Genomic DNA, 20,066 nt, shown 5'->3' with positions numbered 1-20,066 from the left:
ACCCATGCAATGTCACTTCCCATGCTGATGAATTTTGCAGGTGGTCTTAGCTTTGTTCACAGGCAGCAAACATAAAGGGCAGAATTGAACCAGGATCTTGAGGAAAAAAAGCATTGTTTTCAAAATATACATATGTAGTAATCATCTATGAGAGGGTTTGGATTTTTGAAAAAGCACTTTAAGACTTAGATTTATACATCTTCTCTCTGCTTACAGGTTCTGACTAATGATTTCATTGATTTTAAATATTATCAGAGTAAAAAAAAATTAGAAGACAAATACATGTACTCCAATCAAGATCTGTATACACAAATGGGCATGGGTACATAGGTAGGAAAAGAAATACCACATTTAGCATCAAGATAATATTTAGGTGAAAATTTGCATTATGAAGTTTCCAACAAAGAATGCTAAACTTTATTAAAACCAATTATATAGATGTGTTAAAAACTCATTCAAATCAAAATTTCTCACTTGTTAATTAAAATCATGAATCTCTTCATTTGTTTATCCTGCACTATAAACCAGAAAAGGCAGAAGAGATTAAGCAAGAATTTTTGTTTGTGTGCATGAGTGAAAATAAAAGTTAGTGGCTAATTTTTGCATGGGAATTTAGAGCAGGAGCAACGACCATTGGACAGCTCATAAATTGCTTCTAAAATCAAGATTGCTTTGGAATTTGTTCCCATTAAGAAGGATATGCAGGAAACTGAAATTTTAGGAGCCTAGCTTTTCTTTATGTAAATTACCCCAAAACTACATTATTGTTTTAGTGTAATTTAATCTCTGAAACAACAACAGGGTTACAAAATCTATTTTAATGCTCTGTAGTATTGTTAGCATCACTTAAACAAATCACTGCTCAAAAGACTTCTGTTTTTCCTTGATTTATACTGCTAGAATTCATATCTATTTCATTATCTTTGTCTATGATGTAATTCCTTTCCCATTCTTCTAATGTACTACACAATTTTCCCCTGTGATATTTAAATATTACCTTTAAGGCAAGTGGTTGTAGGACTGTTATATATCCTTCAGAGCCCAAAGGATTTTTAGTTAATGGAATAACAATCTGTCAAAACACAGCCTGAATGTAACAGATGAAGTCTCACATAGTCAAGCATTTAGACACAGGCCTATTAATAGTTTGTTTTTTGAGGGTAACCATCCATAAAAATCCAGTGAGGCAAAATCAAATTCAGCAACATGTGTGTGGCACTTTCCTTGTGTCTGGCAGTGGCCAGAGAAATCAAGAAAACCATAGCATGTTTTCATTTGAAGCAGCTGTGTTAAAAAAACACCAGCTGCTTCAAATTGGCTGCATTGAGCTGACATTATTCACCTTGCATATTGGGGAATGAACAGATCTGCTTTATTTCCAAAGAAAAAAGATAAATTCATGAGTCTCAGATACACCTCACTAGCCTGCAACACAGCAGCAAGATCACTGTTGGCACAAAAAGGACATTTTTGTTATTTGGCATATATTAACTTGACCTTGAACATCTTCAGTCTGACTTTCACATCTCTCTAGACCAAGCCTAGAAGTGGCTTGGTCCACTCAGCACAAAGCCACCCTGAGACAGAGACCTCTCTGCCTCTGACAGGGGATATCACCTCTGAATCTCAAACTGAGCCTTGTCACTGTGAGTGTAAATCAGGTGCCAACTCTTGGTCGTACTCTTGGCTTTCTGGGTATAGCAAAGCTTAATTTCTGGATGTGTGTGCCCCAGAGAGCCCATTAATAATGTGAATCTAAAGCAGAAGAGCTAATCTGGAAATAGAAACAGAGGCCAAAAAGGGATTTGCACTGCCTTTCTTCTTTTTCATGGATAGGGCAAGATGCTGGTGGTACCAAGTGCTCTTCCCAGCACCTGGAAGTCATGGTAGCTATCTACCACCAAAATCTACCTTGCTTTCCTTTAACTCCTGCTATTTAGTTTGCATTCCCCTCCAGTGGAATCTGGTTTCATTTTTATAAATAAGATTTTTCAGTTTGGGTCTCTCTGTCCTGGAGTATTATTGCTGTAAATACTGACAGCAAAAGTTAATTTGTGTTTTATCAAATTGAAATTCTTTCCAATAGACTTCAAATGATAGACTTCAAATAATTTCTGATTGATTTTTTTCTGATTGATTTTTCCTTCAAAAAATTCCTAACACATCTGTTAGTCTTTGAGTTTTTAAAGCTTGAATTAGCCATTGAAGTTTAGAATTTGAAAATCAGCAACAGCAGCTGATATTTCCAGGATCACTTCAAACTGCAGCAAATAGCAACATGTCTTTTGACACATTTTAAAGGACAGAACATGAAAGGGCAAAAATTAATTCAACACCCAACTATCACTTGCTGTAACCAATTATGAGAGATGAATGAAGAATTAAATTGATCATGGATATTTTTGTTTGCACTCATCAAAGTGGGTTGCAAAACTTGCAGTCAGTCATAGGCAGGTGCATGTGTGGGTGCTCTGGGCTGGGGACCCAGCGCTGGCTGCAGGCAGGGGTGTGCCTGCCCCGGGAAGGGGCTGCTCAGGAGACAGCAGCACTGGCCCCTGCTCAGCCCCAAGGCTGTCTGCTCTGCTCTTCTGCAGTTCTCTGTGGTTCTTTACATCTGTAACAACAAAACAGAGGAACAAAGATTGATCCCAGATCTAACACCCAGCTTTCCCCAGTGACTGGGGTATTACCCATTGCAGCTGGATCTGTATGCGCTGTCCCTGCTGTGGCTCACACAAGTCCTCAGCAACCACTCCCCCACGAAGCACAGAGATGGCAAGTGGATACCTGGCTCTGTTTACCCTTCACCCCCAACAAATCTGTCCTCCTGGCAAGGTGCCAGCCCCTCACTTGGATCCAAACAATTGTTAGAACATCTATCAACTCTGTGCTAGTAACAGCCTTCCTCCTCAGAGCTGGAAAGCTTCTCCAAAGCATAGTCCTCTCTGCTGCTTGCCACTCACCACTGCAGCTTACAAAAGAAAGTACAGCAAGTAACTGCTGTGTAACTCACCTCCATAACAGCCACCTTAGAGCTACAGGGGGCTGGCAGTAGCCCTGCCACCTGCTCACCCGTGCTATGGCTGCAGGCTTGCATCTGGCAGCTGAAGAAAAGCACAAACTGGTTTTCAAAAAGCAAACATCAAAACCAGTGAATGTGTCCATCATGGTGAAGCACTGACTGGATGCTCCAAACCCAGCCTGCGAGGGCAGTGATGTATCTGCAAAAGAAAAGCAATGAGCAGCAATTAATCTGTGTTGTAGGACTTGTCTAACTACATTTAGTAAACTTTATTTCTTTTAAAGCCCAAGTGGGTGCTTGTAGCTCCTATTAATCAGGATTGTAATTGTTGTTCATACTCAGCAACAGGGAAATGCAAGCCATGATCGACCATCCATTTGTCTAACTCCACAATGGCCAAAATGAATACCCTCATGTCACTGCCCATGATTCCACAGCATAATTACCTTCATGCTCTGCAATTAACAAAATAGCATCTTGTTACAGAAAGATATTAAAGAAGAAGCCACTTGTATCACCCACCGTAAGCAGCCTAGAATCAAACGTTTAAAAGCTGCTTTAGACTAGCACTTGTGTGTTATTATTCATACGGGGCTTTCAAAGAAGAAGACATCAGCAGGCATTTAGATAATTTCTGAGCTTGTCAGTGTTAGCAAGGAGCTGTGAGCAAATTTGTAGGACTGTCTTGTCCTCCTTTCTGTCATCCCCTTTCTGTCCATCCCCTCTGCCTCAGTTAAAATAACATTTAAATAAGAATTATCAATTAAAATAAAATCTTCTAAGAAAGACAGTAACCTCCTAAACAGGGTTAATAAACACATGTTCATTTATATACGCATGTTATACAGGAATATTTGTGCTTATCCATGAGTTTGCTTAAGCCTGTATTTATCTTTTGGTAGCTATTTAGCTTTTATGTATCTTAAGTCTACAGGGGACCCATTCTCACCTCCAGCATTGCCTGAAATTCCCACTTCTTTTATTTTAATCCTCAAAAGCCACACCACAGTAGGTCAAGAAAGCCCAGGCCCATGGGTTGCATAAATGTTTTGTCTCTGCATTTTACTGAAGCCTCTAAGAGTACTGAAATGCTTTTCACTCGCTGTGCTGGATTGATAAATTTTTGCTGGGAAGCCCCATGGTATTGAGAGCACTGTAGCAATAGCTGGTGAGATCCAAGAGCAAACTTTTCCATGCAGCTTGGTTTCTTCCCAGCAGGACATACTGCTGTTACAGCAATGACTGTAGCAGGCAGTGGGAGGCCAGTAGTGTAAACAGATTTTGTAGTTGAGGGCAAAGCAGGGAGAAGCTCTCTGCAGGCAATAGTTTTGCTTCTCTTGAACAGTCAATGAGCTTGTGTTATTATTCAGAGGTGCATCTGCACACCTTTCCTGCTTCCCTTCAATTTCCTGCAGGCTACTGGCCACCTTCCATCCTGCGTTGCCTCATTCCAGGGACTGCCACTGCAGCTCTACATGCTGCCTCCTGTCCATCTCCCCCCAGCCACAGCCAAGTGGTTTTGTGCCACTCTTGACTTCCTGCATCAGGATCTGCTGTCCCTTCTCACACCAGAAGGTTTCTGCCTCTCCTCTTTCATCTAATCTTGCAAGGCTGCCCCTTCTGGGTGTTAGTGATGCTATGCTCATCACCAATAGAGCTGAGTGCTTAATGCAAATGCATCAATACAATGGCCAATATAATTAAAGATGGTCTTTCATTTTCATCCCCCAGGAAACTTCCTAACAGGAAGATTCCATGATTGCTTACCAGTATGAAGGAACAAGAGGTGTAAGATTCCCATTTTGTCCTCCTAGCATGTCATTCTTGGCCATTTCCCTCTCAGCTATCTCTCTTTTGTTAGGAAAAGAGACTGTCTCCCCTTGTTCTGGTCTGACAGGTGTCCATGAATTGAGCAAAGTAGACCTAAGGGCTTGATTTGGTTTTTTTTTTGTTGTTGTTGTTGTTTTTGTTTGTTTTTTTTAATTGTTGTTTGACAATTTAACCTCTTCTCTTAGAAATCACTAACTTGCATTTATTTTATTCAAAATTGAGTGAAATGTCTCATTTGGCTCAAGCCTATCTCTCACAAAGCACCCTGTCTAGCTCTGTGGAACCATCTCTCCTTGTTTGTGTGTTTACTAAGGAGGCATCTTTACAAAGCTGGGCCTAATTTCAAATCAAATTTGGCTGGCTCCAGCTTTCAGCCACTGGATACTGTTGTTTTTCTCTGCAAGCTGTGAGAAGTGATGACTGCCCAGTATTTTCTGATTAGAAAAGCACTTACACACTGTAAGGAAGTCACTTCTCACTTTTCTTGTTGACAAGCTAAACAGATGGAACCCTCCATCTCCATGAAAAACACTTTGCCCTTGTCATTCTTTTGTTGTTCTCTACCCTCTCCATTTTTTCATCAGTCTTTTCAGAATGAGGACTACCTATCATACCAAAAGTGTATAAAGTATAAAAAGTGTAGAATTCATCCTTCTCTTCCTGCTTGCTTCACTCCCATCCAGCCTCCAGCACGCAGTCAAGGACATACTAGATATTTTTGTTTGTTTGCTGCAGGATTGCACAGGGAACTCAGGTTGCTCTGAAGGCAGTGGGTGAACAGGTCCTTCCAAGAAGCTTGGCTGTGGTCTGGCACCTGGCAGCAGCCCTGGGCTCCTCTAGTTCCAGTACTGGGTACTGCTCACCATGTGCTCCAGACCTGCCTTGTACCCTGACATTCCCATTGCACCCATATCCTGCCAGTTCCAGCGCCAGCTCCACTCTCAGACACCTCCCTCTAAACAAATAGTTCCTGAATTACATATTAGCAAACACTGTGAGGGAAGACAACCTGGAGCATATACTTGAAATATAGAGGGAAGAGCTAAATAAAACTATACTCATGGGAAATGTTGTTTCTAAACAACTTAGCAAGGGCTTTTCTGACATGGTATATTGCTAACTTTTCATTAGGTTTTACACAGTACAAAATTAACCCCCTTGCAATCACCTAGGTGTGTTACATCTCCACTGGTACCTGTAGAAACCTGTAATCTGAAATGATGAAATTAGATTTCTTTGGCAAGTCTCAGAAAAATCACAATTGACATTCTGTGCTTATTGTTCATTCTTGGAGTACTGTCACTCTTTGTTGTCTCTACCAGCATGTTTTTTCTACACTGCCTGGCCCTGCTAGGGAGTATCACTGCTACTTATCTTAGTCAAGTCATTTCAACACTTTATATACTAGCACAGCATAAGTATTTCAGTCTCCTGGAATTCCTCCAGTGCCTTCAAAATCAAGGTGAGTGGAAAAGGATCCTCAGCCAACTATTCTATTACTCCTGAGGTTCATGGGCATCTAACAGGCCAGGTTAGCCTACATGTTCATCCTACAAATCTTCCTCAGTTCCTGACAATGAAAGAACAAAATCTCTCTAATTTATATGAATTATAGGAATCCTATTTTTTTTCAAATCAAAAATAAAAATATTAAGCTGTTCTGTATTATTAGTACTTTCACCACTCAGTTCTGAACCAGACACTCTCCCAAGATGTTTGGCTCTCTGTGTACTTCTGTATTGACCTTAGCCTCACAGCTGGCATGCAAACCTCCTGAGTAGGAGCTGCCTGACCTTTAGAGGCAATGGTGAGAAGGATAAGTGCTTGCACACCTCATTTTTCCACTCAGGGGAACCCGTGAACTAGGGAATCTATTCCCTTAGAGGTGCAATAAAGCTGATGATTTCTATGGGGAAGAACAGACCACAGAGCAGCAAGTGTTCCCCACCCCTCTCTGACAACTGTTAATCATTTCAGTTCATAACCTGCTCATGAGCTAATACAGGCTTTTAAATGATTGATGACTCATATGCAAGTGCTTTTTATTGGGGTAGGTATAATCAGGGGACTGTTAAGGAAAAATAGAAACTCCTACTCTGCTCTTAGTCTCTTGCTGTTCTCAGTTTTCTCTGTTTCTACAGACTCAGAGCAATGCTGGGACAGCATCCCCTGATCATCAGTGATACTGTATGTCACACTGATCACCATCTATTTAAAATAATACAAAAAATGGGAAATCAGAATTTAAATAAAATCAAAGCCAGGTATCTCATCAGATTCTGCTTTCTGTGACTTTTCCTGTGATGTTAGGTGTCCCAGCTGGTCTGTTGGCATGGAGTGTGAGCCAGTGGGGCGGCAGGCAGTGAGCACTGGAAGCAGGGGGGAATTCAGAGTGTGCAGAGGAAATAGGGCATGTGATTATTTCCTGGGAGAAAAAAGCCAGAGCTATTTTGGTGGGTGCTTATGGCCACGTGGTTTTCTCTAGTTCCAGCTCTTGTGCAACAATGTTTGTATTTACCTGCATTTAACAGCTGACCTTTTGAAAATAATAAGCCAAACCATGAGGCAAAAGGTTGCCTCATCATTATGAGATCATGCTGCCCAAGATCTCACCTAAGCAGAAAGTAATGGCCTTCTAGGGTTTGACTGAATGCCACTGCAATAGGCATGTGGCCTTTCTCTGCCCTTTTCCTGCCAGACTACAAGAGCTGAATCAGTTTAATACATGCTGCCACAGACAATTTATATTTCGCATTTGTTCAAAACAAGAAGTCATATTTGTGTAGAGTAACTGTTAAAATAAAAAATCCTGTATATTGAACTTAAGCTTTCACCATTTGATTTACTATTCAACAGCCAAAATATATAACAACAACCTCTGTGATGGGAATTGATTTCCATATGATGGGTTTCATGGAGCAGTAAATATTACACTACTTGGGTAATTCAACGCAGCCATCCATGGCATTCCCTTTTGCTCTGCACGGCCCATATACTGCTCACAGCATACCATGTTAACAGATAAGAAAATGCCAGCTAAATAAAAGTCATTTTTTCAGTGTCTTTTGTGGGTTCTAGTGCTTGCAGTCTTCAATTTGGTCACCATTTACATTGCTGAGCTTTAAGTGGAGATTATCTTGACAAAAGCCTTTTTATGCCTGAGAGTTTCCATTTTTGTGTTGAAATATCAGATGTCACCCTCAGACTTCATATATTCTTTCGTTCTAATCAACAGCAGACAAACTTTGATCTAACACTGGGCACTGAGGTTACATTTTCTCTGTGCTGTGTGCTAAAGATCATTATGAAAAACTGTCAGTAAATGCCTGACAGGTTTATTTCTACTTGGTAATTAAAGAGCTTGTCTTGTTTTCCAAATGGCTCTGGAAAAAGTTACACCTTTTTTGCCAAATGTATGCCTTATTACTCCTGCTGTTTAAAATAGTTTTTGTTCTGTAAGAAGGGAACCAGCTCCAATTATTGAGTGGGGGAGGAGTATTGAGAGGAGCAGGTATTCCTCTACTTATTTTAAGTAAATTTACTTCATTTCTCATTAAAGGAGCCTGCCTATAGGTAAGGTAGAGGTAAACAATTTTCCAGCAGTTGAGCTAGTCAATAAGCCTTTCATGTGTGAGTGAAACCCACCAGAAGGTACCAACTGGGAAAGACAGAGAAATATTTCTCCATTTGTTCTGAACTGCTGTGTTCTCAAATCCTTGCTGCTATAAAAAGTAGGTCATTATTATGATTTTGAGGTGAATTGTGGTGCTTTCAATGCCCCATATTATGTCATATTTACAGTTTGGTGTGGATTTACTGTGGGGCTGTTGAGAGCTGTGCCCTGTGTGATAAATTGTAATGAGGGAGGATCTGCTCCTCAAAATACCCTTCATGTGGAGAAGATACTGTTAGTTGATTGGGAAGGAATACAGTGAATGACGCTTCCAAATTGCATTTCTTCTATAGAGGCAGTGGAAAGCAATGCTAAGAAAGACCGAAAGTCCTTTCAGAACAATCTTGCCCTGTATGGAGTGGTGCAAGAAAGCATTTCAACACACAGTAAATTTTAATCACATTAAGAAAGTGATTAAGGTTATTATTTAATGCTGTCCTGAGTCAGGACTAATATGTGTTCATTTAAATAAAACCAAAAATTCTGTAAGCTCAGACGGAATGCAAAAGTGAGGGGAAACCCCAGTTTGATAAAAGATCTACAGGCCAGGCAGCCTTCCAGAGGGCAGGCATACTCAAATGTCACTGCAGTTAAGAGATGGAAAATAGTTCCTGGATTCACCAGCTCTGTAACTGAGTTAAACAACTCTGGGAAAAGCTGGGCTTATTTTTGCAGCGGATGTGGGGAAAATAACTATATCTATGGAGCAGGTAAACTCAAATGCAAGCATATTTTTGTATCTTTCAGAAAATTTACAGACTGGAACCAGAATGGCAGTTACTGAAATTGCTACAAATGCAGCTCACTTTGCTGAGTTCAGTGAAGTTACATACAGCTAATCTTGTAAGTAGCAGGGTAGCTACCTGCCATCATTCCATGAAAATGTTGGAGGGGAGCATAAGGTCTGGCTGAGCTTGTTTCTTCAATCTTCAGGATAATGTATTTCCATTAACTCTGCTCTGCTGTACCTGACTGGGATATTTTATTCCTTTCAGTAGGTTTTTGCTCCTTAAGCTTACTCATGTGCTTTAAAATGCATGCTTCTCTGATTCTCTTGCTCTGTATTTGCTTTACTAAGAAGTGCTGGATACTGATACTAATACCATCACTGAAATAAGCTTGATCTCATGAGTACTGGGTGATGTTGAAATAGTGATACTGAATGAATACATGTTTGCTACTATTGTCTTTTCTGAGAAAAACATCTTTCTAATATCAACTTTCTTATGTCCCAGTTGAGTTCTTTTACTAAGGTCTACCTTTCTAGTTCTCTCTGTCTGTTATTTAAAATATATAAAAATAACAACACTATAGCCAATTATTTAGCTACAATCTTTTCATATTTGTTTTTCCTACTAATAGTCTTGAAGTACAGGTTTTATTTGCAATGTGCATCTTGTTTAACAAAGCCAAACTCTGTTTAGATAAAAATACCCCTATGTAAAATTTTCAGCTCCCCTGCCTATGGAGGCAGAAAATGCAGTTTCATAATCGTTGATGGCTTGAAGCACTTGATTCCTGATTATTAGTCAATTTGTTAACTCTTCTAATTCAAATATGCAAAAGGGTGAGTAAGCAATAAACCATTTCAAATCAATCCATCTGGCAGTAGGTAAAATAGCTATAATAAACATCATGTTTACAGAGCACATTTCCTACTCAGTCTAGTCATTTGCAGGATTCAGGCCACAGATGTCACAGGTTGTCTAAGAAGCATTAGATGCAAGGAGTTGACTGGATGTGAAAGGGGGTTTGGAGGATAATTTATGATGATGGATGTTTGCTGTTTATGCACACTTCATTAGCTAAGTCAGTCCAGCTGGCGTTGCTGGGATTTCTCTGCTTTCCCTGCTGCCACTGGCCGTTTGCTCTGAGTTCATAGGTGAGGGAACACAAACATATGCTTGTCAATGTATGATTTTTTTAATGATGGTGTTGTCGTTTAACCCCAGCCGGCAACTGGGCCCTGCTCAGTCGCTCGCTCGCTCACCCCAGTGAGATCAGAGAGAGAATCAGAAGGTAACAGCTTGAAAAATTCATGAGTTGACAAAAAATCAGTTTAATAGGGAAAGCAAAAACCACACACGCGAGCAAAGCAAAAAAGGAATGAATTCGCTGCTTCCCGAGGGTTGGCAGGTGTTCAGCCTTACAGGAGAGCAGGGCTCCATCACACAGAACAGTGACTTGGAAGATGAATGCCATTGCTCTGAATGTCCACTGCTTCCTCCTTCTTCCCCCAGACTGATATACTGAGCATGATGCCATATGGTGTGGAAAATCCCTGTGTTCAGCTGGGGTCAGCTGTCCCAGCTGTGTTCCCTCCCACCTCCTTGTGCAGCCCCAGCCCTCGCTCTGGTGGGGTGGGGTGAGGAAGCAGAAAAGGCCTTGATGCTGTGTGATCATTGATGAGCAATAGCTACAACATCCCAGTGTTACCAGCACTGTTCCCAGCCCTATACCAGCTACTACGGAGAAAATGAACTCTATTCCAGCCAAAAGCAGCAGAGATGACTGAGGAAGGTGTGAGGTGTCTCTAATGGAGCTCTTTCCCATTCTCTATAGAGGCTGAAAGGGATATATTGTAGTATTTCCCTCTTCTGCAGGCACAGCAGTCCCTCTTCTACACACACAATCTATTGAGTTTCTGTTTTAAATATGGCAATTTTATTTTGACTTGATATACTCTGGGATCTAACAAGATCCTGAATTCACTCCCAACATGAGAAGCTTTGTATTTGTCTCAGTCTATCAGCATATATATGCTATCAGTATAATGTCTTGGCATGATGAATCTGGATTGCTTTCAATGGGAACACAAGTCTTACTAAATAATAGCAAGATTTGGCTTTGTGTATGAAAAATTATTAGGGGAATCAATAGTAGCAGTAAAAGCAACTGACTAGCTATCTGAAAAGTAAAAACATGAAGTGGTTTTCAATGATCTTGAACACAACAGCTAAAATCACACCAAGCTAACAGTTATACTACAATTGTGGTAGCACACTGTTTAGCAAGGATGAGCCAATTATTTTGCTTTTTGAACAATGAATAACACCAATTTTTTACAGTTACAGTCAAATTCCTTGAGTAAATATAGATGGAAGTGTTCATACATGCAGCAACAAGATCATGTACGCTTCAGACTATTAATGACAAAGGACAGATAATTTTCCTACATTTAGTAAGAAGAAAGTAACTGGGTTGATGCTCACATTTTATTTTGTATTTGTGCATATAGTGATATTTTATTTCTATTATGGGCCTTGTGAGCAGACAGCTACTTCCTTTCTTCTGTGAGCTGTCTCATAGCTTTAAATTGACATCTGCTGGAGGAGAGAGACAGCATGTGACATGTGTACAGAATCCAAGATTGATACGGGTATGCTTTTATTCATTTTAATAACTAAGAAGGAGTGGAGATTGACAGTTCAGTCACTCATTAATAAAGACTGACTTTATTCCCATTCATGAAACAGCTAGTCAGATTTTAAAACATTTTAAAAATATTATTATTATTATTATTATTGTTGTTGTTGTTGTTGTATTTAATACTTTCCTCTCATATGAAAGTTTACAAAAATCATTGTCAACAAACAGAGTTTGAATTAGTCTGAAAACTACCCCAAAATTACTGATCTGTTTCAGTTGTTGGGGTCTTTTTGGAAATATCATTTCTGCTTACAGACTGACAAGAGGCAGGACTTAAGTAAATGCTCACTGTAGTTAAACATGTTGTTAAACCTTCGCAGAGCCACAGAACTAATACATCATTCTAGACAAGAGAGGATCAAACTAGGTTATGTAACTTTTCATTTGCCATGGATGGAGATCTCTGGCTCACCTTGACTGAATTAAAACATTAATGAAGAGATTAATGCACACTAATCCACTGTGAAGGATTTGACAGAGCACACCCAAGCCTTGTCCCATTGGTCACTGAGGGAAGTTGATGCTGACTGTGGCTTTTGCAGGCTACCAGGGTGTAGCTTGTGTGAGAACAGCCTGGACACTCCTCTGGTGGGATGGGCAGGACCAGCTCATGGAAGAGAAAATCACAACATAAACCCAGCCTCAACATGTGTGCAGGGTAAAGGAGGCAATCATGCAACCATGTAAAGTCTTTTCCTCTATTAGCACTATTCTTCTTTCAATTCCTTTGAAGACCTCTTCAAGCTTTCCCTCCCAAAGCAAGGTTTAGTTAGATTTGAACAGTTTCACACCCATTTCTTTCCTTGATTGCACTGTCAAATTAGATTGATTTGTCAGTTTGTCTTATTGTCTGTTCGTGTTCTACAATAAGATGTCAATATCCCAGACCTAAGAAGCTCATACGGTTTTTTTTGCAGTGAGTCACATTTTCTATGGTTTGGCTGTGAAAATCGTTGTTCTCATTCTTCTGTTGACTGGTTAGGTGAAGGGCAGATAAAGACAATCTCGTTATTTAAAAAAAAAACACCTCTTGCTTCAGCTGATTGGGTGGAGAGATGGTTTTGTTCCCATAGCAACATTTTGCATCCAAACCTACAGAAATGAGGCTGGCTACAGGCATTTCAAACATGCTTCTTTTAAAGAGCAGGTTGTACTCTACAATGTGTTTTCATTTTTGCATCTGACAGAATTATTCAGTAAACACCAGAGGGAAAAAAAAAACCAACTTTGCATCCAATATGTGAAACCGGAGTCTGGTGATATTTGGTGTGCTCCAGGGCACCCCTTGAACTGCTCTTGTAGAATGCTCTGTACTATCAGGTGTCTGGACACCAGAACTTTAAGTAAACCAGTCAGATGCCACTTTTGTAAGAGTTCTTTTACTTCCAGTGGAGTCAACACCACTGAGCAAGATGTTTGGAGGGAGCTGGCTGGTGGGCTGAGGAAGAGTAAAACCCAAGTGTGAGGTTGTACCTCAGAGAGGTGGGGCAGCAACAGGGGATGGGCTGTTGGATTCTTGCAGATAGGATGAAGGAAAAAAAAGTCTTTCCCAATACAAGGAGCTGCTGAAGGACAACACCATTGGACAAAGATTGGAGGATAAAAGTAATATATGTTCTGGGTTTTTTCACCCTGTAAATGTTGATCATACAGTAGCAGGTAATTTTTGTGGGAATTGAACTTCAATGACAGAGGGACAAGACACGGAATGTATTTTGCTTCAGGACTTTTGGTTCATTTGTGAAAAACTGGAAATTAAGGACAGGGCAGAAGAAATTTCCAGTAGTCTTTAGGGAAGGTGATACAAACTGGCCCTACCTCTTTGGCTGCCATCCAGCTGTGTTTATCCAGACAAAACCTCTCAATCAGCACAAGTCTTGTTCAGGCAGAACTGGAAGATTCCATGTGTTTATCCAGGATTTCACTTTAGCAGGTAAACAGCTCAGTGAGACAGTACATGTCAGAAGCACAGTGGTTTGGTCCAGGAAAAAATGATTAATTCCTCCAGAAGGACAAAACTGCCAACAAAATGCACACATAGAGGAATTGTTAGAGTATTTTAAGAATAGTATATTATATTAGTGATACTTTAATGGGAAATTGCATCACCTTTTCTTCATGTTTGGCTTTGGGCACTGGTAAGCAAACTATGACATTAAGAATAACAAAAAGTTGGTGTTATTGGCAAATTCCTTAGTGGGAACAAGTTGAGAGCACTATAGTGTAGCACCATTCAGCTGGTAATGTAAAACTGTAAAATTACCCAAATATGAGAAGGCAGCAAACTGTTACCTAAAGCTTTTTGGAGGGAAGGAAATTCAGACAGATTGATTTGAGAAGTTTTGTGAAAGGAAGACACCAAAAAATATGAGTGAAAGTCAGAGGAAATAAGAAGCAGGTGTGTTCATGCTGAATGCTGGTTATTCTCCAGTTATCCAGACTTCATCTGAGCATGGGGTGGAATTCCCACCAATCATATTCTGATTAAGTGGCATTACTGCACGTGGCTAAAGCTCTTTGAAGATAAGCAAACTAACATGGCTTTGTCAAAACAAGGTTGAAAATAATTATACAATTCTCATTGGTCATAATTTTTATGAGAGGGTTTTTGGAGGAGGAAGTATGTTTTTGTACATGGACAAAACTGCAGACAGTGGATCAATTCCACCAAATCACACATGGCTTTGTGTCCTGACTTCCTCTGAAGATGTCTGGTATTGAACAAGCATGGTAAGTGGGCTAAAACTGTAAGAGAAAAGGGGCACACAGACTGATGTCAGAGTGAGTGTACCAAGGAGGAATATAAAGTTACAGCAGCAGAGGGGCAGGAGAACGTGGGTGCCAAGGGCTATGTACAGTCATAACAACTGATAAAAATCAGCAAAAAACACCACAAAACCCAAAAACACAGTGATGGGATGAAAGAGTGGAAACACAAGCAGTCCTGAGGCCTGAAATGATGTTATCTCAGATAAGACAAGACAAGACAAGTCAGTAAATTTAATTATTTGCTGTTGTTTTGCCAGATGGCCTGGAGTTGCAGCAAAAATCCCTACCCACCACATTTCTCGATAGCTCTGGATTCCAAACTTTTCATCTATATTAAAATGCTTATATTTTCAAAATAAAGAGATGTACTTAATTTTTTACAGCTCCAGAAAAAAAATGCAGAAGTCAGCAGTAGAAGGAGACAGAGCTGTTACGAGAAAGTAATTTAAAACCATGCACTGAGGTGAGTTATCTAACACAGCTTTGGACACCAGGATCCATCTCCAGGGCAAATGCTCAGCCCTGAATTGAGAACACATAAGCTCTGGCCTTGAGATGGGAACCAGACTTCACAACCTGTTGTTAGGAATCCCAAGGAGGTTGTTCTCTGAAAAATCTCTTTCTGTTGCTGACTTTGGATAGTTTCTGGCTTATCAGAAGATGAAACCTGTTCCAAAGCATTGAATCCTACTAATGGATAAAAAGCCAAGGTACCAAACACAGATGTTTGGAGTACTCTAAGAACTCCATACATGTAATTTTATCATTGCAACACCTAAATCTTGGGATTTCAACTCTTTTTTAATCACACTCTGAGATTTTCTTCAGAAAATAAATCATTTCAGAGCACAGATATTTTCTTGAGTGTAACTGCAGAGAAAACAAACTATATAACCAGAGAAGATTCCCCTACGTCTATGGTCTAGGATTATTGCTGATGTTCTTATTCTTTGTTATTATCCCATTTCACTTATTAGTAAACTAGTAGTTGTATCAAGCTTATCAAACCTCATGCAAGCAGGACATGTGCAATTCAGTGAGGAATGTCTGGAAGAAAGGAAATCTGTTTGAGAGTCTGTCACAGCCGAGGTGACAGCAGGTACATGAAGAGGGATGTGTCTCAGCATTTTACACTGGGTAGTGGCCAAGAAGAGTTAATGACTGTAGCAGGCAGTATTCTTGGAAACACCACTGGTTTCTGTGCATAGTCATCTACAAACTAGACTCTGAAAACATCCTATTGTGTCTGTAATATGGACATTTTGACAAAACTCAGGGTTCTTCATTTTCAGGAGACAAAAGAAAGGGAAGAGGCAACCTGAGCAAGTGAATAGGAGCACTACTGAAGTCTGTACAATCAGACCAGAGACCAGAAGTACCTAACAACCAGCATCAGGAGACACAAATCAACATGCTAAAAGGAGGACAGCAAATCTTAGCCCAATAGCTGACACTGACCATAACCAACATAACAAATTGCTAGTCATGCACATTCCACTCAAGTGACAATCCTACCATTTGAGCACCTTAAGGCAACATTGTGCTAAGTGACACCATTGACCACAAGATCAAAAGCAGCAACGTTTGACTCAACATCACAAACATGATGGCCAAAATTTGATGGCCAAGTACTCTTGGCTTGCTGCTCTCCATGACACAACGTTACAAACTTAATACTAATCTGCCAGTGAATATTCTCTTGCTTCAGCTAAACTGCTCCTGTCAAACTAAGTTCAAGTGAAAATGTGATGACAGTTTCCCCTAACTTGTCTGCTTTTTATTTGTTAACTATCTTACTAGAAATTAATTTCTGTGGGCTGCTATATGCTCACAGGACTGAGGTTTCATGAAAAGTTACTTGACGAATGTACCACGACACAGAGAAAACTTGAAATAATGGTTTGCCCTAAGATAAGTCACATCCTTCAGAATCTGAAATGTGTGGTCCTGTCCTCCCGAGACACAGCACAACCTGCTGCTCTGCGTTTGGCTGCTCGGCACACAGGCTCACCCGGGGGGTGTGTGCAGGTGTAACATGCCACGATTCACCTCCACACACCTGACAGCGGGAGCCCTGGATTATTGCATTTAACATTATTACAGAAAGTGCATAATAATTAACAATAAATACCTTTCGAGATCGGGTTCTATTTTAACTTGGGAACAGCTTGTCACTCTCAGGGTGTACTACAGCTTTCAGGAAAAGTTAATTGCTGCTGGAATGTGTGTAATTTGCTTCGGGTGAGACTTGCTTCGTTACGAGAAGCTGGAGCACCGTGGGGTTCGAGCACCAAAAGCAGCGTGGTCCAAGTAGCTTCCCACGGTCGAACCAGGCATCCAGCACCTCGGACCATCCAGCATCCAGCCCGCCGTCTCCTCGCTCCCCAGAGGGAGCAGCCCCAGCCCTGCCCTGCTGTGACCCGGACCGGCCAACGCGGCACGGCTGAGGGGCGAGCGCGCTGCTTTCCGCGGGGGGCTCTCCACAGTGCTTCGGGCGCCCACGCGGCGTGACAAGGAGCCGCCCGAAGCCGGGCGCCCGCTCCGCGCCTCTCCCCGGCCGCGGCCCCCGCCCGCTGTCCGGGGCTGGGGCAGCCGCGGCCGAGGAAGGGGCCGGACGCACCCACCCCCGCCGCCCGGCCCCCCCCGCGGCCGCGCTGCCTCGTGGCGGGCGCAGCCGTTGCGCCGCCGCTCAGTGCGGGCAGGCGGGCGGCGCGCACGGAGGGGCCGCCGCGCCGTGAGGGGCGGGAGAGCGCGGCGCCGCGGCGGGGAGCCCCCGGCGCTGCCCGCCCAGCATGCTGCGCAAGGTAAGCACCGCGCTCGCCGTCCAGCTCCGGGCGCCGACCCGGGCGGGGACGGGAGCGGGGGCGGCGGCAGGTCCGCCAGGGCCCCGCCAGGTGGCGCCTTGGCGCCGGGCGGCCCCCGCGGGGCAGTTGCGCCCGTGAGGGCGGGCGGGGCGCGGAGCTGCGGGCGCGCTCCGAGGGGCGCGGTCCCAGGTGCGAGCAAACTTTGCCTCTCCGGGCGGGCCGTGCTCCGGCCGGAGTTGCCATGGATGCCGGCGGCGGCGGAGAGCCGGGGCGCGGGGTCTCCCCGCAGGCCGCCGCCGCTGGCCGTGAACGCGGCTGCGGCGGCGCGGGGCGAGTGCCGAGCGCCCGGAGGCGCCCGGGGCTGCGGGCGGGAGCGGCGGCCGTGCGGCGGGGCGGGCGGCCGGGGGCTTCCCCCGCCGCTATTGTTCCCTGCACGGCCGCAGAGGATCACTTGGCTGCGAGATCTCGGGCACGGATAGACTTGGGCGAAGGGAATAGCTCTCCATCCACACTAGCAGCGGCGCTGGTGGTGCTGTGTGTACGCGAACGCAAGGCTCTCATGACTGCCGAAGGCACTGCTTAAAGGTGTAGAAAAATAACCCGAAGCTCTTAGCCGAGGAGAGCGTGGTACCCAACCAGACGCCACTTTGGAACTGAAACCAAGAGCTATTAAAGTCAGTAGGGATCCTTTCCTTGATATCCAGCTCCAATCACAATTTTCACTGCTCCTTCCAAAAAGGGAAGCTTCCCTTCTAGGTAGACTTGGGCGGCATCCTGAAACAGGCTGTGACAGGATAGTGCCACTGTAGAAGGCATGTCATCAAAAGAGTGAATCACTTTGCTCAGGCTTCTTGTCCCACTGTTGTTCCTGTCTTGCTCCCATTTTGTGTGATCTTTCCAAATTTTGTTGTTACATCCTTAGGCCTATTAGCCTAAGTGTGCTGTAGCTCAGACAACTGGAGTAGTAAGACATCTCTCAAAATTCATGTTAAAAGACATAGGAAATCTCTTCCATCACGTCCTGGTGAATGAGGTGGTTGGAGCCTGGGATCCTCTTCAGCTGTTCTGAGCCACGAATCCAGGTTGCAAAGGCTGTGCGTGGTTTGGCAGAGCCAGGGAACACAGAATAAGCAAGATTATTTCTCTTTGTTTTGGGAGGAACCCTCTGCTTAGCTTGACTCCATAAGCCTGATATTGCTAATCTCTTTTACAAATAGCAGTATTTTCCACTTCGTGTTAATTATTGTGTGTTTGTTATACGGTTTGGACAAGCTGGTTAAGAGCTGATTAATTCTGTCCTCTCATAGTGAAAAATGTTGATGCTTTATTTGAATTTTATCTTCTTCCACTGCTCATCATAGTCCTTTGCTACAAGGAGAGAAAATGCAGAGGTTGTCAAGATTTGAAATTAAGGGTTTAAAGGGCAAAGTTACCTTGGGAATTGTGGATACAAGGTATTTGAGCCTTGTTTCTTTCTCGTACCTTATTCTGTGGCTGCTCAAGGGCTGCATTGGTTTGAGCATTGGTTTATGCTGTCATCCTGTTTTGTGATGCATGTTTATGAGCTGTCCATCACAGACTGACCTCCATGTGAATTATGGGCCACTTGTGATAAATTCCTCTGCTGTACACAACTAGAGCACTGCCAAGAGATGTTAAACTAAGCTAACTTTAGCTAAAGTGATAAAATTTGTAGTTCCTAATTTTTAGGCAACACCTTAGCGCTAATGAAGGCACATCTTAGGCAGCCAGCCTTCCACATGTTCCTGAGGTCCCTGCTGTAGTCTGTGGAGGAAAGCAGAGCAGTCCAGGCTAAGTGAAACCTGGCACTGTTTGCATCGGGGCTGTGCAGCGTGGCGCAGAGAGCACCATGGACAGGGAAGGATGGGCAGTAGCAATGCTCGGCTAGCCTGCTGCTTTCAACATTCTCCTCTGGGCCTGGAGTTTAGCTCAACAGCTCTTACCAAGTGCCTGACTCTGCTTACCACCCCTTCTGGCTCCTGCATATATAAGCAGGGGGAAAATCCCTGAGGTTGTTTTCCTGTTGTTGCGTGCCTCCTCCTTCCTGGTCATTCAAATACGGTAGACTGGCACTGTGGGTAATGGAGACAAGCTGTCTGTTCAGTATTGCAGGAATGCGGTAACAGAGAGGACAGACTACATTTCCAGGTAACAGATGGAAAGCCACTTCTCCAGACCTCAACAATCTTGTCTCTTTGGATTTGTTCCTCTCAGTTTCTCTTGCCAGATGACCTACCTGTCTCAATTGACCATATTAGGAGTTAATATATTCAGTCTCAGCAGTCTGTCACCAGATCACTGAAGTACATATTACATATAAATTCTCGCTTATGTCTGTTTATGTTATCTCTCAATATCAGCTCTGTGTACCTTGTTCATTTTCACTAGGGTAAACAAATTCACATGTCAAATACTGCCAGTGTTATTTCTTCAGGAAAGCTGTACCCACACTTGTAAATTAATGAAAATCAAATGCATCACCAAGAAATTAGTATTTTAGGAACAACAAAAAAGAAGA

The 20,066-nt window shown here is 42.6% G+C and overlaps 1 protein-coding gene and 1 long non-coding RNA gene across 4 annotated transcripts in view; one reads left to right on the top strand and one right to left on the bottom strand.

Annotated features, from left to right (window-relative positions):
* Positions 1-17,346, bottom strand: LOC128788769 (uncharacterized). Of its 2 annotated transcripts, none has more exons than XR_008431198.1 (4): positions 16,855-17,346; positions 12,367-13,972; positions 3,014-3,221; positions 1-2,614 (listed from the first exon to the last, which is right to left on the bottom strand). It is a non-coding gene; the product is annotated as an uncharacterized LOC128788769 (long non-coding RNA). The 2 variants fall into 2 exon arrangements; XR_008431199.1 differs by having other exon boundaries at positions 13,773-13,972.
* An 86-nt stretch (positions 17,347-17,432) lies between these two features.
* TMCC3 (transmembrane and coiled-coil domain family 3) overlaps positions 17,433-20,066 on the top strand; it is a 133,408-nt gene continuing 130,774 nt past the window's right edge. The window contains exon 1 of one of the 2 annotated variants that reach the window (XM_053943222.1): positions 17,433-17,527. In XM_053943222.1, coding sequence (XP_053799197.1) covers positions 17,516-17,527 — 12 coding nt within the window. In that variant the 5' untranslated portion in view covers positions 17,433-17,515. The remainder of the gene's footprint in view (positions 17,528-20,066) is intronic. The other variant, XM_053943221.1, reaches the window with a different exon arrangement.

This window comes from Vidua chalybeata, chromosome 5 (assembly GCF_026979565.1).
Source record: "Vidua chalybeata isolate OUT-0048 chromosome 5, bVidCha1 merged haplotype, whole genome shotgun sequence".
Classification (NCBI taxonomy): Eukaryota; Metazoa; Chordata; class Aves; order Passeriformes; family Viduidae; genus Vidua; species Vidua chalybeata.
Note: the sequence above shows the minus strand (reverse complement) of the source record. Positions and strands in the feature narration are given on the sequence as shown.